Source organism: Mus caroli, chromosome 8 (assembly GCF_900094665.2).
Source record: "Mus caroli chromosome 8, CAROLI_EIJ_v1.1, whole genome shotgun sequence".
In the NCBI taxonomy this organism is placed as follows: Eukaryota; Metazoa; Chordata; class Mammalia; order Rodentia; family Muridae; genus Mus; species Mus caroli.
The window spans coordinates 79,300,646-79,326,490 of record NC_034577.1 but is presented as its reverse complement, the minus strand read 5'-3'; the positions used below and the strand labels follow the sequence as shown (position 1 = coordinate 79,326,490).

Sequence of the window (25,845 nt, the reverse complement as noted above, 5' to 3'; positions counted from 1 at the left end):
TCTGTATCACCGTTTCCTCCCAGCTGTGTGACATGGACACATGTTTTGTCTCTCTGGGTTTGGTTTGTCAAGAGCTCACCTGTGTTATGGGAATAATGACCATCCTGACTTCCTTAAGTTGTTGTGAGGGGCCAGTGACATGCAGGGAAAGTGCCCAGCATAGTGGCTGATACCCAATCAACATGGCTTGTGTGAGAGCTGGCATCTTTGCTACTTATCTGGAGTGACCTGACTACCTGGCTTATTGTATCTCCTTGAGTGATTCACTTCACGGCTCTGGATTCTCAACACAGATGCTAGTGATGTCAGATACGCCTGAGACTCAGAACCAGGCATTGGTTGGGGTTTATATATGCTTGCCACAACCTCTGCATCATGGGTAGCATCAAGATAGCTTATGGTATGGGGAAGACCCTTGGTATGGTGTGGTAGTTTGATTTGATCATTACCAATCATTTGATGCAGTCGTCTAATTTGTCTGGAGCACCCCTTAAATTTGGAGGTGCCTGAGTACCAGGAGTGGATCCCACCTTTTGAGACTTATACACCCTGGAGAACCACAGGCTCATAACATACTGCTGCGATTGAGGCAGAGGAAGTGTGGGCTACCGCTGAACCCACCAAGGCCTTGGTTTTAAGTTGGGGAGCACCTGAGGTGGTTTCAGCCTGCGCGGCCTTGGGTGTCAGACAGCCGGGGCCAGAAATTCCCACCACATCTATGTTGTGTTTCCAGATGGAGGACATATCACGTAGGTCTCAAGGGTACCTCTCCCTGGAGGGTTGCTGCAGGAGCCATTGATAGGGAAGTAGGATGTGGAAAGCACCTGCCACAGGCACTTGCTGAAGCATGGGAGTGTTTGCTGAAGGTGTTTTCTCTCAGGATAGGAACCCAGAGTCTGGCTTGAGAGGAGAGGGAGAGGGCTGGAGAGAATGAAGGAGGGATGTCCTCTTGCCCATGAGTGTTGTGGGTGGGCCTAATGAAGGTCAGTGAGCCCATGGAACCTGCCTATAGACACCTGCTAAGGGAAGCATACCCAAAGAGAGAGAAGTGTGAAAAGTGTTGGAAATTGGTGTACCAGAGGCCTCTCTCTGGAGGCTTGGGTACCCCTTTATCTTTTGAACAGGCACAGCTGGGCACCTCTCAGAGATCCAGAGCATGGATACGGTCTTACTGCTCAGCTCTGCCCCCCTGAACCTTGGATAGCCAGGACACTGCAGTTAGTTCTGGAGAATGTGGGGCTCTAGATTTGGGGGGGGTTGCGTAGAGCATAGAGGGGGCTCTTATGCCATCACGTCCTCTTATGGTCCACTCTGACTGTGAGGTGGGCGTGTGCTAGTCACTTGTCATCTGAGCACCCCCTCCATTGGTCCTCTTCACAAAGGACATGAGCACAGGTTGGTGAGGTTGGCTACCCAGGCCTTAGCTGCCAAGAGGCAGAGGCAGTATTTGAACTCCTACTGCTCGCATACTCTTGCCGACAATCTCCCCAGCCCCTCTACAGCCCCTCCAGCCTGCGTGGGGATGCAGCTAGCAGGAATGGAATTTAGGGCAGTCCTGTTCTTCGTCTACAGGGCAGTGTGGCTGGGTTCCTCTTGCCCTTCCTGGGTGCTTGCCTGCCTGGATTATCCACCTGTTTCAGCCCCTCCCACCATTGTCCAGACTCCAGGAGACTGCTCTTGGCAATACCAAATCCTGAGCTCCTGGATTCCTCCTCCCCGGTCTGCTCTGCGTTGAGCACCTCTCTTGGAAAACCCCTATTACATGAAGGGATCTCTCTTGGTCCCCAGCAACAGGGTTGGTCTCCATGACAAGCAAGAGTCTGACTGTGAGACCCCTGTTTTGGTAGAGGGCCTCCAGATTCAGAAAGGTGAAAGTAGCCAAGAATATACAGCTACACACACACACACACACACACACACACACACACACAATTGAAGCCCTGTTCTTGAAGCCCTGTTCTAGCCCTTCCCCGGCCCTTCCTTCCCTGTCCTTGGGTCCATGTGAGAGGCACCAAGCTAGAAATCCCATTCTTGCCAGCCCAGAGGCCCACACAGATGGACCTTTTGCAGAAAGGAGCTAGACAAAGCCTAGGTACTGCCTAGTTCTAACCATTACTCCTGGGACCTTGCCCCCTGTCTGGGCACGCCTGGGGCCAGGGCCCCAGCTGTCTGTTCACCCACCCCTTGCTTCCCTCAGGACTCACTCATGTTAGAGCAGACTCTGGGGGCTGTGGCAGGGGCTTGGGGGCTGGAAGGCTGGGACCCTTGGGAGTGTATCCATAGCAACCAGCTCTCAGAGGACTGGGTTCCTGTGGGGCCGAGGATGCTGTCGGCTGGAGCGTGAAGCATTGAGGTTTCAAGCTCCCCCCACCCCCGTTCATAAGTAATAACAACATCAATTCATCTCTAGCCAACATGGGCAGGCCCGAGGCCTCACTGCCTCAGCAGGTCCCGGGGCAACCTCCATTCTAGGTGGAGCAGCCTGGGTACTCCCTTTGCCTGTTCTACAGAAGCGTAGTGGATTTCCACGTGGAGATTTAAGCGTGTGCCCAGGGCACATCAGCTTCCTCTTACTTAGACCAGGACTGTTTAGGGACATCTGGGTCCTGGAGCCCAGAAGACAAGCTCAATAGGTAACTCCAGAGGGAGCCTGCCTGGCAGGGAGTCCCAGGCCCCTTGCTTACATCGTGGGGCTATGGGGCTCGGGCCATGTGATATGGCCTTGTGGAACTGCAGTGTCTCCCCAGTGTGGAATCTGTAAGGGTAGTGAAGATTCAGTATAAGCTGCCTCCTAGCACTGCATGCTCAGTGCATGTTGAGGGCCAGCGCAGTGATGGACACTCTTAAGTGGCCCAGCCAGCTCCTCTCTGCCTCCTTTTCTTTTCTTTTTCATTCGAGGGAGATTTCTTTCTGTTCTAAGGATGCTCAGGGCTGTGCTGGGAAGGCAGGCCCTGGGCCTTAGCTCTGGTGTTTCTGCACTGACCCCAGAGAAGGGCCTCATGACAGAGGAAGTGCTTTGAATGTCAAGTTCTACCTATGTGCTCTATCTCCTGGTCTGGGCTCCAGAGGAGGTGGAGATGGTGGTTCCTCTGGGATGTTAGTGAAGACAGGCAGACCCAGTAGATGTTGGAGCCAAGCTTGGAAATGTTGGTGCTGGTGAGCCTGTGTGTGTGTGTGTGTGTGTGTGTGTGTGTGTGTGTTTGTGTGTGTGTGCACATGTGCACATACATTTGCTTGCATGCTAGTCATACATGTACCCATAGGAATCTAGGTACATTGGACATTCAGTGCATGTAGATGTAGCATACATGTCTCTGCAGATTAACTCATATCAATACTCATCATATTGATCTGTGCAACCTTGTAGATCCAGAAAGATCCCTTCCTTTAAGTAAACCTGTAACATTGGGCACATGATACACATGGGTCATGTGTTGCAGAGAGCACTACACAGGGGTCATGGGTATGAGTTTGAGTGAGAGAGATCATGAGAATGTGCATATATGTGTATGGCTCCTTATATGTGTAGACAGAAGTTTCTCTCAGTCCCTCCTTTGAGAATCTTCTGGAGCCCGTTTGTCTACCAGGAAGGACCCTTATCTACCAGTGATCTTCCAGTGTGGCCATATGTTTAGGGTGTTTATGGGGAGCCTGTCTTCCTGAACAAGCCTCTGATGATTGGAACCCAGCAAGTGCATTTCCCTCACCTGCCCCTAGGAGGAGGATCAGGTTGCTTTGATTATAGACTATTCTCACAATGGTCTAGATTAGCCATGGCTGTGACCCCCAGAAGCATCCACCCAGGCAGAAATGGGGGTCTCCTCCCATAGCCATGGCTTTGGCTTCCTTCAGCCTCCTGCCTTCAAGCCCTGCAGGACCAGGTGGTGCCTGTCTAGCACAGCTCACCTGACATCTTCCAGCCAGAGCTTCATCATAAGTATAAGTATCATCATTCAGTATAAGCTGCCTCCTAGCACTGCATGCTCAGTGCATGTTGAGGGCCAGCGCAGTGATGGACACTCTTAAGTGGCCCAGCCAGCTCCTCTCTGCCTCCTTTTCTTTTCTTTTTCATTCGAGGGAGATTTCTTCACTGGCTTATGCATTCTTTCAGGCTCCCATGGTTCCTAGCTTTGCCAGAATGAGCAGGTCATTTAATGCATGAGAGGAAATGAATGATTATCATAGCAGAGAGGCCAAGGTACCTCTTTTTGATGAACAAGGAGTTGAGCTAAGACAGGGCCTATGGAGTTGGGTTCTCTAACCCTGTCTTAGTCTGCCCTCTGAGACCTACCCTGCTCTTCCTGGGACCTTTCTAAGCTGAGTACATGCTTCTAAGACCAGTGTCATGGCTTGTACTAGGAACACACTGAGTTCTGAAACACTGGGGGGCTGTCAGAGGGATGCTGGAGTCTAAGCAGGGCCACTCATACCGGAGCCAGTTCCACCTATCTATCCATCCATCCACCCATGCAGGTTTTTCTTTCTTCAATAATAATCACAATAAAAGTTTAACAGACTGTGTGTGATGGTATATGTTTGTGTTCCCAATACTTGGGAGCTGAGGTGGAAGAATCGTGAGTCTGAGGGCAGCCTGGACTATGTAGAGAGACTCTCTATGGGGCTTCAAAATGGGAGGGGCAGTTAAGCAAAACAACAGGAAAGTTAATTATCAGGCATTCCTCTGGCCAGGCTCTTGAGGTGGTAGGAACGCAGGAGTCATTTCTAGCTCTTTTAGTTGCTTCTGACCTAATACAGCACTTTGTATATTACTCCTCAATTTTGCTCATGTGTTCACCAGGTCTATCTCGTGAGTCTGTGCTGACCCATGGAGTGAGCAGCACATATCCCTGCCTTCTGGGTGCTTAGGGAGTGGTGGGAGCAGATGAGTCACTCAGCCAGGGCCTAACAGTATGTTTTTGGCATCAGCTGGGGTACCTGACTGGCCCTGGATTCCTCCTGGGATGAGAACAGAAGGCTTCTCGAAAGCTCTGACAGTGAGCTGAGTTCCCTAAGATGGAGAGGGTGCCCCAAGAGGGGAGCCTGCAGATGGAACTTGGGTGGAGCTGAGCACTCAGCTCTCTGGTGACTCATCCTGGCTTTGTAGCTCAGAGAGGTGCCTGGGTCCTTAGCCAGGAGATTAGAAGTCCTGCCTTTTCTAAAGGTAAGGGGGACCCCAGTAGCCCAGAAACCGTGGTGGTCTATTGCAAATCTTGGCTATACAGAGTCCTGTTGCTACTGTGCATATCCTTTTGAAATGCCCCAGAGCTGTGCATGACAGCTACATCACATCTGTCCATATGGGGCAGATTTCATAGCTACTTGTGCTAAGCTATAAGCATGGAAACTTCTTCTGGTTTCCATTTTTCTGTCTTCACTTGCCTCCACAAGCAGCTGGTAGGAACCATTGTGTATTGCAAAGCAGCTGCAGGCACTTGGGGCCATGTGTACCCAGGACAGATAAAAAATCCCTGAGCTATCCTTGAGCACTAAAATTGTTGGGAACAGCATTTCCTGCTCAATCACTGTTTTCTTGGGATGGGTCAGCGGAATAAGAGCTTCCAGGATGAATGGATAGATGCTGGTTGGACAGGTGGATGTGTGTGTGTGTGTGTGTGTGTGTGTGTGTAGTTTGACAAATGAAAGTAGGTGGTAAAAGTGAGTGTGTGGACACATTTGAGATTTGAGTAGATGTCTAAATGGGCAGGTGGAGAGTAGTGGATAAATGGGAGTATGCACTGCTCTGTGTGTGTGTGTGTGTGTGTGTGTGTGTGTGTGTGTGTGTGTGTGTGATATAGATAATTGAGAAAAGCCATATTTTGGTTTCCAGTCTCAGAACTTTCACCCCAGGTTTCCTGGCTCTATATTTTTGGGTCCTGTAGAACTCTGACAGAACATGGTGACAGCAGGAACACATGTCAGAGGCTGTACACCTTATGGTGGACAAGAAGCAGGAAGGAGGGGCAGGGGACAGGATACTTTATTACAGGGCTTACCCCCCCTCCTACCCCCTCACACTAGACCCTACTTCTTACTACATAATGCCATCGAATACGGCTGCATCAAGGAATTACTCCACCAACCAGGCCAGCACCCTCAGGATCCAAGCACTTTCCCAAATCTCATCAGTTAGCAGAACACACGTCTCATACAAGAGATGGTACGGGCTGCGCCTAACCAAAACTGGAATGGCAGGGTTCTTACAGATGGACAGGTAGATTCATGGATTTGCCTTTATAAGTGTGGCAAACCCCCTTGGCTCCTGAGAGAACTGACCTTGGCACACAGCAAAGTTATTCCAATTCTAGCAGGGGAGCAGCCCCTTGGGAAGCAGCCTGTGCCCTGGTGAGGTAGAGTCGGAAGGAGGTGGGAAGAGAGTGGATTGGGATGCCTGGGAGAGACCCAGACACTCTGGGACATCTTGAGCCAGGCTTTTTGGGAACCTGGCTTTCTGTCTTTGCTTGCCTGATTCCTTCTGTCCTTCCCAAACAGAAGAAGACGTACCAGTGTATCAAGTGCCAGATGACATTCGAGAACGAGAGAGAGATTCAGATCCACGTCGCCAACCACATGATCGGTAAGAGAGTGCCCTCCCACAACCACGATGCTCCTCCCACACCAGGACTTTCCTCCCACACCAGGATGCTCCTCCCACACTGGGACGCTCCCCAGGGCTGGACACTGCAGGTTCCTCTCCGTGCCTCCCTTTTAGGATGGTGGTCTGTGACATTTCAGTGGGAGACAAGATGGCAGGGTGGGAGTGCCAGCCCTGCCCAAGCCTTCCTGTCAAGACGCCACTCACACTGCTATCAAACTTGTGACAGCTGCTTCCATTCCCTAGCATAAATTTCCCTCCGTGTTTGTGAGGAGTGCTTTCCAGTTACTGAGCACTCAGGGGCAATTAGGCTTCAATCTCCTGTGTCATGACATTGAATAGATTTAACTGCTCGAGTTCCCCCACTCCATGAGATGAGCTCCTCAGGCACGCCATCAAAAGAGAATGCTCACAAAGTTGGGCCTGCTCTCTTCCTGTCCCTCTTCAAGTGCGGTTGAACACTAGGAAATTCTCTCTTTAAAAGGCGAGTTTTCAAAAGTCCACAGAGCTCACACACAGCCCAGTATTTCCCGGCATTCTGTGACTTCCTCCTGACCTTGAGCATCGGGGGCTGGCTGGCTCAGAAGTGGAGGTGCTGCTGTGCTGCTGTGCAAGCAGACAGTGGGGTTGGAATGCTAGGGACCAGTTTGTGGTGTGATGGAATGGCTGTGTTTAACAGCCCCAGCCTCCAATGATCCTGGAATATAGGTACCCCAAGTTCCTCTTAGACTTTTGATCACTGCCCAAATCCTGTGGTCTGAGCAGAGAGATTCTTGTCAATCGGAGTAGCCTGACCCTGCCCTATCTCCATTTTTCTTCTTTCAGTATCTTTTCATTTGAATCTTAACAAAATCCTTCATTACACACGTTCAGAAATCTCACATGAGTGTCTTTGAATCTGAGCACACCTCTATAGCTAGCACCTGGATCAAGAAAGCCATATGCTTTCCATATGCCTCCAGCACCCCAAATCAACTAACTCTTGACTCCTTCAGTCCCCTGCTACCAGTAAAAGACTTCCCCCATCCAGCTGTCCCAAAGCAAGATTGGGTGTATCTAGTTTGTTTCTTATATGAATGGACCCCCTCCCCCATTTCTACTCATGATGTCTGGAATCTTCCTCTTTTCCCAATGCTTGCCTCTGCCTGAGGCTCATTCTTCCTATTCTTTCTCTTCGGGATGGACTATTCCATCATGGGCACATGCCTTTGTGTTGTGGCTCATTCTGGGTTTGTGTCACAGAGTGTACTGCTGTGACTAGGGCGCTGTACATCTCTATTGGTGGATGTATACGTGCGACCTTCATGGGAATGTGAGAATATATGAATACTATATACTGTAGATAATATAACGTGTCATACATACATACCATATGGGTGAATACGGGAACAGACATGGACTTATTAGGTCACAGGCTATGTGATGGTCACCTTCAGGAGACAGTGACATATCAATTCTGAATGGATGGATGTGTGTCGCTCGAGGCAGTAGTGTGAGGCCCTCTGCTACTGTACATCTGTCACGTCATCCACATGCTACATGAAGGAGCCACTGCAAAGGCCCCCTTTAGTGACAATGGTACACAGTGAGCACAGGTTCCCTGGTCCGAGCCCAGCTGTAGTGTACCCTGCTTAGTGGGTTCAGGTGCCATGTGTCCTTGGTCACCCCTAATCTGATCACCCTCTGTCTACAGTGGTTTGGAGTTTGTCTTCTGAATGCAGAGAGCCTAACCATGTGTTTGGCGGGCTCATTGGCAATGAAGGGATAGGAAGGGCAGGCAGGCCCCGGGGACTCAGCCTGACAGGGAGATTGGTGGCTTTTTAATGTCTCCTACAACCTGAAAGGCCCTGCAGAACACAGGAAGGGAAGCTGCCCTGTCAGTCGCTGGCTGTGAGACCCTTCCTCAAGAGATCTAGAGAGGTGCAGGTGAAGATGTCTGAAAATGTTTACTTCTGTAGCAGGTGGTGACATGGCTCCTGTTTGTAAGCTCGGAGGGTGACAGTGGGCTAATTGGACCGTGGTGATTACAAAGGTTCTCCCCTCCCCCTTCTCTTCCACCTCTCCTTCCTGTGTATCCTGGAAAACATGTGTCTTTGGGTGCAAGGCAAGAGGGCCACTCAGTACCAAGTACAGGACCTCAAAAGGAGAGAGTGATGGCTTTGTGTGTGAGCTGAGAGCTTCTGAGAGTAGTGTCTGTCTGGTGGTTGGACAGGGCCCCTTACCTACACCTGTTTGCATCACTGTGACCTGGCCTGCTGCCAGGACACGTGGAAGCTATTGGTCTGTAGCAGCTCAGAGTGGTGGGTCTTGGGACCAGAGACTTTAGTTCCCTATGCAGGGAACATGACACTGATGCCTGTGAGCCAAGTGGTCCAGGTGGTGCCTCTTACCCTCACCTGTCCTGGCAGCGGCCATTCGTCTCTTCCATTGTCACCCTGACCCATCAGAGAACATCAGTGGGGCAGGATGATGATGTTTTGTGCCCTTCAGGGGCCATCAAGGCTAAAATGGCCACAGCCTTGCTCTCAAGCCTTACAACATCGTAGACAAGATGCTACAGGGCACTGCTGTGTAGAAAGGGACTCTCAGAAGGATGCTGGCCACTACTGCTCACTTGGTCCTGTAACATGCTAGGTCCTTTAGGGCAGTGTTTGTTCCTATATTATAAGTAGAAGGGTCTGGTCTTGCAGAGGCTATATGACTTACTGGAGATCTCACAGTTGATACACAATAGAGTCAGGTCAGACAATGGTCAGGCACTCTCCATTGGGCTTATAGCCCCTGGTTGGACTATGGTGGGAGAGACCATGGGTCCCCATCTTTAGAGTAAGCAGACAAATATCCATATTAGCACTGGAGTGATGTTGATGCCCCAGTTCGGGGACTTGTAGATCACAAGGGCCTGGGTATTGAAGGATGATGAGAAGTTTTCTCTATGGTAGGACTGTCTCTACAAAGGTGAACTCAGCATAGCAAAAAGGGGTCTTTCATGCTATTGTTTGGCCATGAAGGCTCTGCCCTTCAAAGAAGGACTGTGGGGCCAGCAGCAACAAGAACAAAGGGAAAGAGGCACATGCCATAGCATCATGGTGGTGAGGGTGATGGGGAGACAGTCTGTGGGCACGGTCACCGAGGGCTTCAAATATCAAGTGACAGGGATTAGATTTGACTTACCCTCTAGACTGAAATCCATCACTGGGGTCCTCTTAACTGATGTTTTGTTTGGATTTTCATGGAAGCAAACAGTGACTGTTCCCTGTGGGAAAACCACATGGACAAGTGTCCCCAGGATCTGCAGCCTCACTAAGGTCAGCTGGATGCCGCCTAGGGTTGCATGGCTTGTTTGTGTGCCCAGCCTAGTCCCCATAATGTCTGTGTATATAGGATTGATCTGAAACACAAGGGAACCATTGAAGATTTTTTGGAGCAGGGTGTGGCTTGGGCTGACCTGACAATTTTAGGAGGATTAATCAGAGCACAGTGTTTAGGGGTGGAGAATGAGATGGGAAGAGCACAAAGTCCTGCCTGCTGCCGTCCAGGGGTGTGGAGGCAAGTATGAGTGGATAGAATGACATTTGGCTCCTGCCATGTGCATGGTGTAGAAGACCTGCGCATAGGAGACCTGGGGTTGACTTAGTTCTGCAGTCCTAGTAAATCTGCTGGGCGCGGAGTCCTTAGAGACGCTTGCTAAATGGCCTGAGTCCAGAGTGGCTGCCCTGGAGCTGGCCCGAGTAACCGTTGCCCTTAGCGGCACCAAGGGGTCTTGGAAGTAGAAATGGTACTTGTTCAGCTTGGCAGCCTTCTCATAAAGTCGGGGCACTTGGGGGCCTGAGGCAGGTCTCCTCAGGGGCCCAGGCTGCTGGCCACCTCCCCAGAGGCTGCTAAACTAGCTTTTTGGTAGGGGAGGGGTGGGAGTTCTGAGTGGCTTTACTGCCTAGAGATGCTGGGACTTGGGATGACTTAGGACACGTCTCCTCAGAGGTATTTTCTTTCCTTTTTAAATTTATATCTCTATTTATTTTTACTGTATGAATGTTTTGCCTGTATGTATGTCTGTTTGCGCATGCACCTGCTTCCTGTAGGGGTCAGAAGATGGCATCTTGATCCCTTGGGACAGGAGTTACGGGAAGCTATGAGCCACTGTGTGGGTGCTGGATCCTCTATAAGAGCAATGAGTGATCTTAACCGCTGAGCCATTTCCCCAGCTCCAGAATTGTTCTAATACCCCACCCCCACCCCCACCCCCAGTGATGCTGGGGTAAAGGGACTTTGGATCTGCTGGAGTCAAGGATTTTTGGAAGCATTTTAATACATGGTCACCTTTGAAATCTCATGTCCCCACAGGGCTGAGCCCCTTCAATGGAATTATAAAAATCTTTCAGAAACCCATTGCCCTGGCAGCCTGATTTCTTCTTCTTGATTGCTAGTAAGCATCTATTTTTTGATTCTTTGGGATGGAGATACTTGATAAAAGGTGGATGAAGGCTCCGAGAACTTGCCGTGACCTCAGGGGGTTACTACGCCCTTAGACCTCTAGACAATCTTACTCAGGGCCTCGTGGACCTCTGGGGGGAGGAGATCAGGTTGGAGAAGGGCAGTCCTTGAGGAGTTTGCTCAGGACTGCTTGCCCTCAGTGTCCTTGAGCAGTGGTTATGGGCTCTCTAGAGGGCAGCCAGGCAGGGCCAGGCTTTTCCCATGGACCATTAGTCATGTCCTGCTGGCCTCTGCCCCTGGGTGCCTGTCAGGGGCCGGACAAAAAAGAACCTCTTACTTAGGATGTAAGCACACCCCAATATTAGGCTATGTGTGTGAATACACGTGCATGCCCGAGAGAGAGAGAGAGAGAGAGAGAGAGAGACTTCCCTGGTGATGTATCTAAGTGAGAGTCCAGCCCACCCTTCTTGGTGCCCCCGGGAGGTCTGGGACTCCCTGTGGGCCCAACTCACCACATTTTAGAGTAAAGTTCTGACTGGTCCAAGGGGGATAGTTTAGAGTGGAAATCAGTGAGATTTCCCTCACACCAGGGAGATACAAAACTCTCAAATCAAACCGAAGAGGTTACCATGGAAAGGAAAGGGAAAGGGGCCCCCTGCCAGGCTCCGTAATGGCGCCTTTGATTCTGGTTACGCCAGACCTGAGCCTCTGTTCACCTCAGTATGTGATGAAAAGTCTCCTTCCCCGGAGACTGTAGTTTGGGTTTTGGAATTGCTCTGTCAGAGTAATAGGACTGAACAGACAGCCACAGCTTGGACAAAGGAGAGAGCAGGCAGGACTCAGTTTCCTTGACCGAACCCTATTGGTATGTTCCAGAAAGCTGTTGGCCAGGCACTCCGACTCTTAATTTGTGCAACTCTTGCTTGTCTGATATTTGTGTGTTTTCAAGAGGATGAAAGAAGTCTACAGTAGAGGTTTTCCCTATGAGTAACCCTGTAACGTTCAACGAACCTTGCTAAAATCCTTTGTGTGCTCTGAGGAGTTGCTAGTCGAGCTGGGCACGTGATAACTTCAGGTTCACCCAAATGTCACCAGTCTCAGCTATAGAAACGTTGTTCAGGTGTGTGGGTCAATTCACGTGTGGCAGGAAGTCTCCCAGGAGTTGGCAGCATTTAACCAGAGTCTCCAAAGATAACAGTAAGTAACGTGTGGAGGGGTGTCAGATGGGGAAACAGGGAAGACCATGGGGGAGAGAGGCTGCTGTTGGGTAAGGTATTGGCAGACACTCAGCACAGTGAGGTAGGTGGGGAAAGGTGGGAGTGCTGAGCTTAGGCATAGCAGAGAAGTTAGGGGTGACTTAGGTGTCTTGGGTGACCTGCTCCTGAATGTCAGGCAGAAGAGGGTATTGTTCTAGAACAGGATCTTTAGGGCTGGCAAGGTAGTTGGTAATGACTGGTTATGTCTGGTGAGGCTTATCAAGTGGCAGGCTTACTTGTCACTTTCTGTGATGTACACTAAGGCCAATGGCACACTGCTCTATCCCCTCCACCCCCGCCCCTACCCACAAAGCTACTCGGAAAGTGAGGACTGAGAAATTACAGGGTGGAGATCTGACCTCAGGCCAGAGGACTAAGAACTGCTTACTAGACCTCTGTTCACAAGAAGTGGATCTGAGAACCACTTGAGACAGCGGAGGCATTTTTGAGAAGTGTGTGAGGAGCATGCCATTCAGACAGACAGAACGGCATCCCTGGGAACGGTGTTGGTTCAGTGTGGAAAACCAAAGAGATCTCCTGTCTTTGGCAAGAGGTGTCATTGTGTTGTAGGTGTGATTGGGGTTGGGAGAGGCAGAGGAAAGAAGTTGAGGGGCATGAGAAGTGTCCCCTGCTCTCTCCAGGTCCCCAGCTAGGACAAGAGGATGAGCACCAGATGCTGAGAGGTGTGAATGTCTCAGGAAGTGTTAGCCATCTTCAGAAAGAGAAACTCAAGGGTGTTACCTGCCCAAGGAGAGAGTACCAGTAGGCATGGGAAGTGGCAAGTTTGATGCCAGGAGGCAGTAGTCACAAAGCTGGTGTTGGAGGGTGAAGGACAGGCCCAGTACCATCTTGCACGGACCAGCTCATTAAGTATGTCCATCCTTTCTTTCCCTCACATCCCCACGGACCTGGTGGCCTACAGTGCTAACTGATTGGATGCCCTTTATGGTCATCCAACGGCTTGACTCAGATCCCCTTGAATCTGCTTCCTGCTGATACTTACCCAGGGTGATAAGAGAGAGACATCAAGGGTCCTGTGGCCAGTGGGAGCCCCAGAGCATGGCCTCCTGTGTCCTGAGCTTCCAGTAACTATCAGAGCTTCATATTAGTTCTGGACACCAGCTGTGTCTCCCTTCCTCGTGGGCCTCTGAGGCCTAGTGGGGAGCACTCGGTAAATCCCTGCAGCAGTTGGAGCTGCCCTGGCTGATTGGCTTTGTAGTGTTGTGCCTGTATTGTGGGAGGGTGGGTGGGGGGGTCCCCAGCTCACCTACCTTGGGACATAGAACTGGGGAGAAGGGAAACAGATTCCTAAAGATGAACAGCATGACCTTGTGAGCCTGGGGTGCAGTTGAAAACCCTAAACTTCCTTTAGGAAGTTAGTGCTTTTAGTTTGTGTGTGTGTGTGTGTGTGTGTGTGTGTGTGTGTGTGTGTGTGTTTGTTGTGTGTGTGTCTGTTTGGTTTTTTTGATGTTTACTAAATCAACATTTCACTATCAAAATTTTACTCAGTGTACTAAGGTGTGACTAAATCAAATAAATGGAGCCTTGCTGGATGTGGAGGCTCTAAAGGCCATGGTGGTAAGAGCAAGGCCCATGGAGGCAGACACTTGGTGTTCTTCTAGAGCTCTTCCTCTGCAGCGCATCCCAGTTTTAATGTGGAATCCTTCAGGTAGAACTCTAGGCAGTATGACAAGAGAGTTGACCCTTGGTTTATGTCACAGCAAACTCTGAGCATATGTAGGAAACAGACTTCAGGCGTGGCTGAATCCAGGGGCTCCATGAACCCAACACAAGCCTGCAATCCTGCCTTACTGCTCTCAGCTCTGCTCTCAGCTCTCCTTTGCTGCCTTTCTTCCCAGCTAGTCAGTGTGGCTCAGGGATCAGCACAAGCTGTGGGCTTTGGCCCCAGAAGCAAAGGAGAACCTCTGACCTCCGAAGGTCCCAAAGCTGCTCCTGCTAGATTGATGTGGCTGTGTGATATGGAGTCATGACCCCCAAGGGTGGGGCAGGCATTCTAGAGAGGAGGATAGGTGTCCATTTCTGTGAGACCATACAGTAGATTCAGTGTACAGTGGCTCTCACACCCATCTGTTGGAGTCTCTTTGGCAGGTTAGGCTGGTTAAAGGAGATAAAAGACAGGGCACACTGCCTGGCACATAGAAGATACTGGGAGCACAGAAAGACTACCATCTGATTAAAGATATCCTCATACACAACGGCAGTAATGGAGCCCCTGGTGCATGCAAACAAGCCAAGTTCTCTGTGGCCTTGGGAAGCATGCATCCCAGACCTCTGCTCAGGAATGTCTTACTCCCGAGGGCTGTGGGACACGTGCAGGCATGGCGACAACCACAGGGGTTTCTGTTGCATTTGCTCCTCTATTCCTGTGTGCCAAGCACTGAGTGTCACAGCCAACAAAACTGTCCCTGCCACCTGGAGGTGGCAGCAGAATGAGGAGCAAACATGTTAAAGAAGGAAGCACAGGAGCTCATGACAACATAGAGAACACAGAAGATAAGGGAGGCCCTGGAGGACTGGGGCTGGTGGCAGCCTCTCAGGAGGGGACCCAGGCTGGGTATGACACCTGTGAGCACAGAAGGGTTTTTAGCCTGGCATTTCATGACCTGGACACTTGAACAGCTGCACTCTGGGTAGGAGCAGTTCCTGGTGAAAGCCCAGGGTTGGTTGGGGGTCAAGTGGGGCATGCCCCTGCACCCAATAACCTCTGATTCACACTGCAGTCTCAGGCCTTCCACGAGCTCAGACACCTTTCTGAGCCTTCCTGTCTTCCTGCTCAGATTTTTCCATATGGGGTCTTCCTGGTCACCATCCACAAACCCAACAGTGTACAGTTTCTAGGCCTGCCTGCAGCTCTGTAGTATTGGGTATGTCTTTGCCTGCTCCTGGATGTCTCCCAAGTCTTCTCTTCTCCCCACCCGCCTCTTTCTGAGCATGGCCTTGGTGGTTCTAGACTCCTCCTGTTCTACCCATCTCTCTTAGGCTTCTAGAGTTAGAAACCGAAATGGCTAGAGTTAGAAACTACAAGATGGCTGGTTAAATTTTAATTTGAAACAAACCACCATTTGTTCAGAATAAGTACAAAATAAGTCCTTTTCTATGCAGCTTCAAGATCCTCAGGTATAACCAACCATGGATCAAAAATGGAATTAAAAAAAAAAAGTAAAAGAGAGCGAGTGGAAAGATGGCTCAGTGGTCATGCACACTTGCTCTTCCACAGGACCCCTCCTTCTGTCCCACTACCCACTTGGTAGCTCACAACTCCAGTTCCTGGGGATCTGACACTCTCTTCTAGCCCTAGGCAACACACATGCTGTAGAGACATACAGGCAAGCAGAAACACCCATATATACAAAACTTTAAAAAGTATTGAAAAGGGAAAGATGCATCTGTAAAGAACACGTACATCTCCTTGTCACCCCTTGGAGAGGAGGCAGTGACAATTGTCTCATTGCTCTGGGTATCATAAGGAATTCAGAGGTGCTTTAATGTGTGTAGGGGTTATGCAAATATGCACGGTCTGACTAGCCTGGAGCTCTTCCGTGTGTTAGTGTGTGTGTGTGTGGGGGGATGCTGGACGTTTATGGCCACAGGAGTCACTTGAAGCTATGGCACTCCTTAGAAACTGGCAATGTGTTCTCCATCACTGTCATGCGTCACTTCCAGAATGTAGTGACTGGTATTACCTGTGAGTCTTAGTTATCTTTGGGATTAAAGCTCAGGAGTGTAGTGTCTGTTGTGTCTGTAGTACTTGTATATCTGACTTTAGGAAACCGGCACCCTGCTTTCCAGAATCCTGTTTTTGACCAGCAAGGCAGGAAAGATATTTTTCCACGACTCTGCCGGTATTTGCTGTGTTTGCTACTTTTGTTGTTTGTTCTGGCTAGTCTATTAGCTATCCAATGATAGCTAAGGCAGTTTGAATTTGCATTTCCTTAGTGATTATGGGCTTATTTGGCACTGGCTTACTCTTTGTTAGAATAGGTCTTCATATTTTTTTTTTCTTTTGGCTTTTCAAGGGTCTCTTTGTGTAGTCCAAGCTGGGCTGGAACTCACTCTCCAGACCAGGCTGTTTTAGCTCCACCTGCCTCTGCTTCTGGAGTGCTGGAATTAAAGGTGTACACTACTCCCACCTGACTATCTTCTTCTTTTTTTTTTTTTTTTTTCTAATTGGATTGTTAGGTTTTTGGTTTTTTTTTATTGTTGAGTTTTAGGAGTTCTTTATATATTATAGATACTAGTCCTTTGTCAATATGTGCTTCTGCTAACGTTTCTCCTAGTCTGTAGCTTATCATTTCATCTCAACGGAATCTTTCATTGAGTAAAACCTTTAATTTTTAGGGGCCTAGCTTATCAGCTTTTCTTTTAAGGATTGTCCCTTGGAGCCAAATCTAAGATCATTTTCCTTCCCCTTGGATCTCTAAGGGTTTTCTCTTTGTCAATTTTAAAGGTTTTGTATGTCACGTTTTTATTTGTGGTTCACTCTTGAGTTTTGCTAACTTAACACTCTACCTCTGGGTTAGACCCTGTCTGTTTGAGTTCACTTTAATGAAGTGCCCCTGTATCATTTGTTGACAAGGCTATCATTCTTGCACTGAGTTGTTTTTGAACCTTGGTCAAACACCAGTTTGGCATAATTTGTGGGTCTATTTCTGGGTTTTATTGACGAGTGTGTCTGTTCCTTTGTCAGTGATACATGCCTGAATGCTGCCACTAGACAGTAAACCTGCCCCCAACCCCCAAACAGTATTTCCCTGTGTCTGTCCTGGAATTCACTCTGTAGACCAGGCTGGTTTTGAGTTACCTCTGCCTCCTGAGTGCTAGGATTAAAGGTGTGTGCCACCAGGCCCAGCTTAAAGTGAATCTTAAACACAGTAGACCAATCCTCTCTTTGAAACTGTATTTTCAGTATTGTCCTACATGCTCCAGTTCCTTTTCTTTTCAGATAAATCCTAGAATAATCTTGTTTGAACTCAAAGAAATTCTTACTGTCGTTTAAAATATAGTCATTTATTATTTATTTATGTCTTTATGAAAGCCATAAAGGGTGTGTAAGGGTGCCCATGGAGTTAGAGGAGGCCACTGGACCCCTGGAGCTGGAGTTACAGGCATGAGCAGCCTGATGTGGGTCCTGGGAACCAAATTCAAGTCTCTGTTAGTCACAAGCATCTTACCTGTGTAACGGAGGTATCCGGCTCTCTTGCTGTAGTTTTGACAAGAATTGTGTTACAAGTGTATGCTCACATGGGGAGCATCTGTACTGTGTTCTATTTTCCAGCCCATTAACACAGTATCTCCTTTCATGCATTTAGATATTTTTAAAGGCTTTTAGTGTATTATGCCTCTATGGATTTAAATATTTATTTTTTGTTTTTAGTAGTTATAAATTATATTATCTTTTTAATCTCTATGTGTAAATGTTTGCTACTTATAAAGATTTAGAAGTGTAATGGGCTTATCATTTCATTGAATTGTACGTCAAGACGTACAGTTAAGGATGGTTTTGAACTCTTGATCTTTCTACTTACTGCCTGAGTACTAACATTACAGACATGCGGCACAGTATATGGCAACAGTTGATCTTTGAGTGCCCAGTCTTGTATCCTTAAAAAAGTTCAATTCACGTAGCTGTCTGATTTTTTTTTATTTTAGAATAAAATTTGTATTTGTGGGATTTTTCTACCTAGCTCATCATGTCATCCATAGGAGGGTTTTATAGAATCCTGTCTATGTGCTTTTTATTTCCTTTTCTTTTTTTTTTTTTTTTTTGGGTTTTTCGAGACAGGGTTTCTCTGTGTAGCCTTGGCTGTCCTGGAACTCACTCTGTAGACCAGGCTGGCCTCGAACTCAGAAATCCGCCTGCCTNTGTAGACCAGGCTGGCCTCGAACTCAGAAATCCGCCTGCCTCTGCCTCCCGAGTGCTGGGATTAAAGGCGTGCGCCACCACGCCCGGCTTTTCTTTTCTTATATTGTTTCCCTGGCTTACACTTGGCTTGAAGATGATGTTGAATAAGAGGGGTAAGAGTGCATGGCTGGAGAGATGGCTCAGTGGTTAAGAGCAATGACTGCTTTCCCAGAGGACTGGGGTTCAATTCCCAGCACCCACATGCCAGCTGACAGTTGTCTGTAACTCCAGTTCCAGAGGATCTGAAACCCTGGCACAGACATATACGCAGGCAAAACACCCATGCACATAAAATTAAAATAAGTTATACAAAAGTTAGTTTGTGTCCTCCACTTTTTAAAACTTCTGTATGTGGCTTTTTTCCCTTCTCTGCCCGCATCCGTAAGGATAGCCTTGCCTTTGTGCCTGACCCTGGTATTCTGTAAACTCACCTCCCTTTATTTTTCAGTCTTGTTAGAGATCTGTCAATTTTATTGATCTTTTCCAGGAGCCAACTGTTTGTTAATTAATTTTCAATTATGCATTTTCTATTGCTTGATTTCTGATTTCATCTGTGTTGTCTCCTCTCTTCTGCTTGCTTAAAGAGCATTATTTTCTAGGTTTAGAATTGAAAGTTTGTTGAGACTTTTTATCTTTTCTGAGCACTTCCTATCATGAATTTCCCTCTTGGCGTTGATTTAGCTGAGCTTCTCAGATTCTTAACATATTATAGTTTAATTTTCATTCAATTTAATATAGTTTGTTTGTTTATCCATTTATTATATGTGTGCATATATGTGCGTGTGTGTGTGTGTGTGTGTTTGTGGTTATACACACTCATGTGTGTATGCTTGCAGGGGTCTGAGGTGGGTGGCAGGTATCATCTTATGCTGTCACTCATGCCTTATTCTTGAAACACAGTCCCTCAATGAAATTGGAACTAGATCCATAGCATGGAGTTACAGGTACTTAAGGCCAGACCTGGCCTTTTGAATGGGAGCACCAGGGATTTGAACTCAGGTTCTCATGCTTGCATGGTGAGTACTCTTATAACCACTGAACGATCTCCTGAGATCTAATTAGGTATAGTTAAACATTTCCCTTAAAGTTCCTCTTTAGTCTATGTTTATTTGGTAGTACATTATTCAGTTTGCAAGGGTTTGGAGTTTTTCCTGTGTCCTTTGCATTGTGAAACTCTAGTTATAGTCCATCATGTTTGGAAAAAGCACTATGCACGGCTTCTCTCCTCCTACCCTCCCTTCTTCCTCTCCCTCCTTTCTTTCTCTCTTTCCTTCCTTCCTTCCTTCCTTCCTTCCTTCCTTCCTTCCTTCCTTCCTTCCTTCCTTCCTTCCTTCCTTCCTTCCTTCCTTCCTTCCTTCCTTCTCTCTCTCTCTCTCTCTCTCTCTCTCTCTCTCTCTCTCTCTCTCTTTCTTTCTTTCTCCAGTGGCCTTGAACTCTTAATCCTTCAGAGGTCAATGTTAGGTGTCTTCTTCTATTGTTTTCCATTTTGATTTGTTTTATCTTATTTTGAGTCAGGATCTTTCACTAAGCTTATAGATTCAGCCAGACCAGATGGCCACCAGTCCCCAGAAATCTGAAGCCAGGTCCTTGTGCTTGGGTGGCAGGCACTTTATCAGCTGAACCATCTTCTCAGTTCCTGCATGGTTTTAAGAATGGTTTCTGCTGATATTAAATCATATACATAGCATTTATAGACATGGTTTGTATCATTTTACCAGTTCAACTGTAATGTAGAAAACACTACCTTTCTCTGTGTTATTGTAGTTATCTTAATTATTTATTTTTGCATTTATAAAATTACTATCAGTGTTAAAATAACTTTTTGTTTTGTGTCAAGGCTAATTTGAAAAACTCCGGAAGAAGATGGAAATCATGTATACATGTGTGCTGAGCATGTGTTGCTCTGAGCACTGAGGGTGCATGGTTTTGATTGAACCCTTCATGTTTTAGATTAGGTGGTGAAACACTGGTTCTTATTTAGAGCTTCTGTCACCCCTGAGTTCTTTCTGTTGTACCTTAGGGAAAGAGAGGAGGCACAGGTACCATCTTTATAGTCAGCCATGGTAGAGTTAGCCTCTCAGCAAAACCTCAGTGTCTGTCATGGTAGGGGTGGCAAGCTGCCTCATCTCTGCTCCCTGGTTTCCACTGTCATTAGGAGAGTGCATGGCAGTCCCTTGCAATGGTTGGTCACCTCTAGGAGGAGGAGCATCTTGGCTTTCTCCTTGGACCTCCCTGACCTCACTGTAACATGAGGACATAGGCCATATTGATGACTCATTAAACATTGCCAGCAGGAATCCCAGGATTTTTTTTTTTTGCAAAAATATTGTTTTAAAACATTAGTGGATACTTCTGAGTTGCTCTAAGCCTGAGGTACAGAAGGCAAAAAGGAAGCTCAGGATCCTTGCTATGAATCCTTATTTGGGTCCTGACGTCTCTAGTGGGCTCTCCTCTTGTTTCCTGTCAGAATGGTCTTATTGCTTTCCTGTCCAGTTCCTAATACTTAGGCAGAAGATGGTCCACCCATCCAGAAGCTAAGCAGACTACTGGGAGAATCAGCAGTATCTTAGAAACATGGGGGTCTCATAGAGAGTAGTGGCATTGAGACCTGGACAGCATTGCTTCCAGTTCCTCCCTCTTTTAGGAGGAAGGTCTGCTGTGCAGGCCCCTGCTTTCTGGTCCTCAGTGCTGTAAATCAGGCCCAGCAGCGCCCAGCATGAAGTGGATGGTAACGAGACCTTGTCCACGCTCCTGTGTGGTCTTTCCCCGCCAACCATCCTTCACACTCTGAAGTTATCCTGGGAGCCAATGGGGTGGACAGGCTAGGGTGGGAGCCTCTCTGGCTCATCATGTGGACAGATGCTAGGCTGAACCAGATGCTAGGCCAATTCAGCCTGTTTTGGGGGCTGGGCATCCGGCGATCACTGAAGTAGGAGCTAGAGGGAGAGAGAGAGAGCTCTTTAGGCCCTGTAGCTGAGGGCTGCAAGCTGTTATGGGACTTGGAATTTCATGGGCTACTTGGTTGTCTTGTCCCTTCACAGGGGGACAGCTCTTGCGCAAACAGTATTTACTCAGCTGAGCATTCTCAGCCTCCTCTCCCATCCCCAGGGTATCGTCTCAGGAACCTGCAGCTCCAGGCACTACTTGGGTAGGTACTAGAGTCAGGACACTTCTGAGACGGCTCAGCAAACGAAAGCACGACAGATTGTTTTTGAAGCATCGAATGCAAATTGTCAACATGAACATATTTCTGGACTTAACAGTTGAATGTGTGAATTAATTACAGACCTGTTCTGCAGCAGCCTTGCTTGTTCTGTCACTGGACTGAAACAACCCTGTTGCTCAGCCCATCTTCTTCCGGAAAAGGATTCTGCCCGCTGCTCTTTTAAAGTTAGGGTGGTGGTGCTGATAGGAATGCAAGAGACTGGCACAAACTGGCTTCCAGAAGACATTTCCGTTGGCTAATCTAGCCTCGGCATCTCGTTCAAGTCTGGATTCCTATATGTCAGTTAGCAAGCATAGTTAAAAACAAACAAACAAACAAACAAACAAACAAACAAAACTCTGTAGCTTTAGTGAAGCCTTGAAGGGTACAGGTTCTCTGTTCACTCAGCCCGATGTACCATCTTTCATGTCCGAATTTTATGACTGGCTCACCCAGCACCACCTTGCACAGGCTGTAGTGAGCAGAGAGGCCCCCTTTACAGTACAGCAGCCATAAAACCCCTTCGAGTGAGCTTTGCACAGGGCTTTCTAATAAGGAGACTTCTTTGAAGGATGGCCATCTTTAGCTGCTGCCTGTGTGAACGGCTTTGTCTACTGTAGTGTGTGCCTTTGATACCTATTTTACCAAGAAAGAGAGGGTGAGTGTGTCCCTGCAAGCCATTTGGGGTTCAGATGTCTGCCTTTGCCTCTTCTTCCAGATGTCCCTCTCCCTTTCTGGCTGTCAGCAGAGAAGATGTCCCGACAGGATACCACTGAATGATTGCTGTTCAGGGTCAGATGGCCTTTACGTGGCTTGTGTCATCTCTGCCTGGAGATTTGGGGACCCTGTTTCTGGGACAGCAGGACATTGCTCAATGAAAGAAAATGGGTAACAAGGATGTCCTCTTGGTTTTCTTATGTTCCAAGGCCATGTGGTCACATGTGGCAGACAATGATACAGGGTCAGTATTTGATCCAGGACTTCCCTTATGGTTATAAAAGCACTGCTATACTCCCCCACTGTCTTAGTGTTCCCCTGTGAGCCCCAGCCTGCAGGCCTTCCCTTGATACTTGAGCCCTCAGAGTTAACCCATATGGAAATAGGTTTGATCTTGCTCTTCTCCTGACCCTAGAGAACAGGGCTTTTCTGTAGCATGCCTGCTCTTGCTGACTTGCTCAGAGCCATTACAACCACAGTGGGAGCCACACCTACGGCTATGGTACAGCCCATTCTGCTCCAATCACTGCCCTCGGTTGTTTTGAGCACCCTGTCCTAGGTGTGCTAATCTCATAGAGGCTGAAACCCCTCTTGGAAGAGTCTTCTGCTTTCTCCATCAGGCGGTTTGGTTGGTTTTGTCATCAGCACATCTGTTCTTTCACAGTCTGCTGGCCACTATTAGGCAGTGTCTGAAATCTGACTGACCCTTGTCAGTCAACCCTGAGCCGAGTATCCACCACCTGTCAGCTATCACCACGGCCTTCAAATTGTGTTTATTTAAAATGGAAATTAAGTAGCAGGTGAGGGGTATGCAGAGATGTTCCTTGCCTGGCTCACAGTTTTCCAGGACTAAGGGCAGGTTGGTATGTCTCATTTAGTGAGAAATTAAGTTTCATTTTCCTGTGTTAGAGTGGCTGCAGGCAGGGTTCTGACTCCAGAAAGAGGGCTGGGTCTTCGCTGTGTCAGGAACTGTGTTTGAATGGTCTGTATATTCTGCCAAAGCTAAGAAAGTCAGAACCAGATAAGGAAAAACACTTGCCCCAGGTCACACAGCTAAACAGAGATGGCTGAATGCAGAGCACCCCTGACATCCCTGAATTCTGTTTCCTCTCTCCGTCATGAAAAATTTCTCCAGTGCACACTTCACATTTAGGATCTCACTTATTTGTTCGGCAAACGTTTGAAACTGTCCTCTTTGAGTGACTGCTTCCAGAGGAGGGGCTTGGGATGCTGTATGCTTGAACAAGCATTCCTGCCCTGCCTCCAGGATTTGTATCGTGGGGAGGTGTGGAGGATTCTGGGCCACACCACACCTGCTGTTGCTGGCTGAGAAGCTCAGTGGGAACCTTGGAGCTGTTGAGAGACTCCAGAAATGAGGCCAGCAGATTTGTCTCAAATCATAATCTCACAGGTGTACTTCTTGAGGGTGCCCTTGGGCCGCCGGATGAGAGGTATCCCGGGAGAGTGGAGATGTGTGGCAAGGGCACTCTGCTCTGCAAGGAGGGTTTTGTAGATTTTACGGTTGAGGGCGGGAAGCTCTACCTGGGAACCCCTTATTCCTCCCATCATTTAGAGGTCTTGAACACTTTTATGTCAGCCTGTCCTGATGGGTGGTCTGCAGAAGCCTGCAGCCCTTGGGACCTCCGGCTCCAGTGCCGGAGGTGGACACTGTCCTAGTTAGCCCAGAAGACTGGTGGGTAGCCAGTGGGTTTCCGTGCTCTTCAAGAACAAAGTGGGAGGAAGGTTGATGGGGAGGGGAGTGCAGAGGAATCCAGGCTGTCTGGTCCTGCTTGAGTGTTTGTGGGTAGTCTCTGACCTACTTTTTATTGCTTCCCCATCATCAAAATCTGGGTACAGGTCATCCACTTGGTCCTTCATCTGTATCTGCTGGCCTTGCTGCTGTCTATAGCTTTCTCTGACATTATGGACCTTGCTGGAGGGGATTGGGTAACTCTGCATTTGTCTATTTCTTGCCCTGCCTCTGTTCCTGCCAGCTATGAAGGGACAATTTCAGGGTGAGGATGGAGGCAGGGATGGGTACTTTGTGACATTCTCATAATAAACAGGTCACGGATGAATGAATCCCTTCTCCTTGCGTGACATACAGGTATGGCCCAAGCATCCTCAAACATGAAGTGGGAAACTTGGGGTCCTGGAATAGGTGGTCTTTTAAACCAGGAACTTCCTATCAAACTTCCTGGAGAAATGTGTTACCTGTATGGCATGTCTACAAAGGTAATGTTTAATTGACACTCAATTGTTTGAGTGATAGACCTTCACCGTACAGGTGTGTAGGCTCAGTTCTTTTAGGCAGTCCCTGATAACAGCAGTGGTCTAGGATCTTAGGGATAGAATTGCCCCTCGGCCACGGCCTGGAACCCCGTCTTCACGGCTGTAGCATCTCCTCCCCTCTTTGGCACTTTAGGAAGCTGAATTGCCTGGGCACGGTGCTGGCGCTGCTGGAGAGGCTTCCGCTCCGTGGCGCATCTCGCCTGCCCGCGGCTCCGCTGCTAACCTTTGGGGTTTTCTCACAAAATAGAAACTCTTTGTAGGTCAGTTTGTCAGTAATTTTGGCAGCTGTGGGGCTGCCAAGGGAATGAGACATGGTTCCCACACGTCTCTCATGTTCAGTTTAGAGACTTTTGCAGAACTCTTCCCCGGGAGGCCCGCTCACCCCTTCCGGAAACGAGAGCCACTTTTCTCTGACCTGGTTTTGAATCAAGCAAGGAGTGATTCCCGGATGCTGAAAATGCATAGCCTAGGAGAAGGAAATTGGTCCACACCTGGCCTGTGGGCTGAACTCTTGCGGCTCCAGTCTCCTGACCAGGCCAACCTCTTATCAAGCATATTCCCACATGGGAGGGGTTGCGTGTACCTGTCCCCATGGACACTGACTCCACCAGAACCTCCCTATGCAGGCCATGGTATACAGGCCTGCCTCTTGATTGATAGCAGCACTGAGCGTGGGCAGCACTTGCAACCTCTGCCCCATACCAACCTGGATCCTGGGGTTGGAGAGCATGTGAGAGGCCCTGTGTCCTACAGTAGGGACTGTGGTGGGACTGCTTGCTGAGCTTGTGAGGCTGGGAGAGATATGCTGTCGGAGAGACTGGCAGTACAGAGGGAGGGGTACTAGAGAGGTCAGGGAGAGCTTCCTGGCAGAGGAATCAGTGAACTGGGCCCTGGTCTCTCTTTTGGTTATTTTGGGGCCTAAACAGAGTGAGGCTGAGAATAGACTATCTCTGTCCCAAGCCAGAAAGCTGAGGACACGGTTGAGCATGGAATAACATGATGGGTTAGAAGTTAAGTTCTGCTCAGGGTTGGAGAGATGGCTTAGCAGTTAAGAGCACTGACTGTTCTTTCAGAGGACTGGAAAACCGTCAGGGTGGCTCACAACTCTAGTCCCAGGGGACCCATGTTTTTTCTGGCCTTCTGCACTAGGCACATACATGGTACACAGATATACATCTAAGCATATTAAATAGATAAATAAACAAATACTACTGAAATCTAGACACTCATATATATTAGATAGATAGATAGATAGATAGATAGATAGATAGATAGATAACTTTAAACTGGGTGGTGGTTGTACACATCTTTAATCCCAGCACTAGGGAAGCAGAGATAGTTGGATCTCTGAGTTAGAGGCCAGCCTGGTTTACAAAGTGAATTTTAAGACAGACAGCCAGGATCATAGAAATGCTGTCTCAAAAAA

At 48.3% G+C, this 25,845-nt stretch overlaps 1 protein-coding gene across 3 annotated transcripts in view; it reads left to right on the top strand.

The window, feature by feature from the left end:
- Positions 1-25,845, top strand: part of Znf423 (zinc finger protein 423) — a 283,320-nt gene that overhangs the window by 165,594 nt on the left and 91,881 nt on the right. For all 3 annotated transcript variants that reach the window (XM_029480964.1, XM_021169750.1, XM_029480965.1), the window contains one exon: positions 6,490-6,574. In XM_029480964.1, the coding sequence (XP_029336824.1) occupies positions 6,490-6,574 (85 nt within the window). The remainder of the gene's footprint in view (positions 1-6,489; positions 6,575-25,845) is intronic.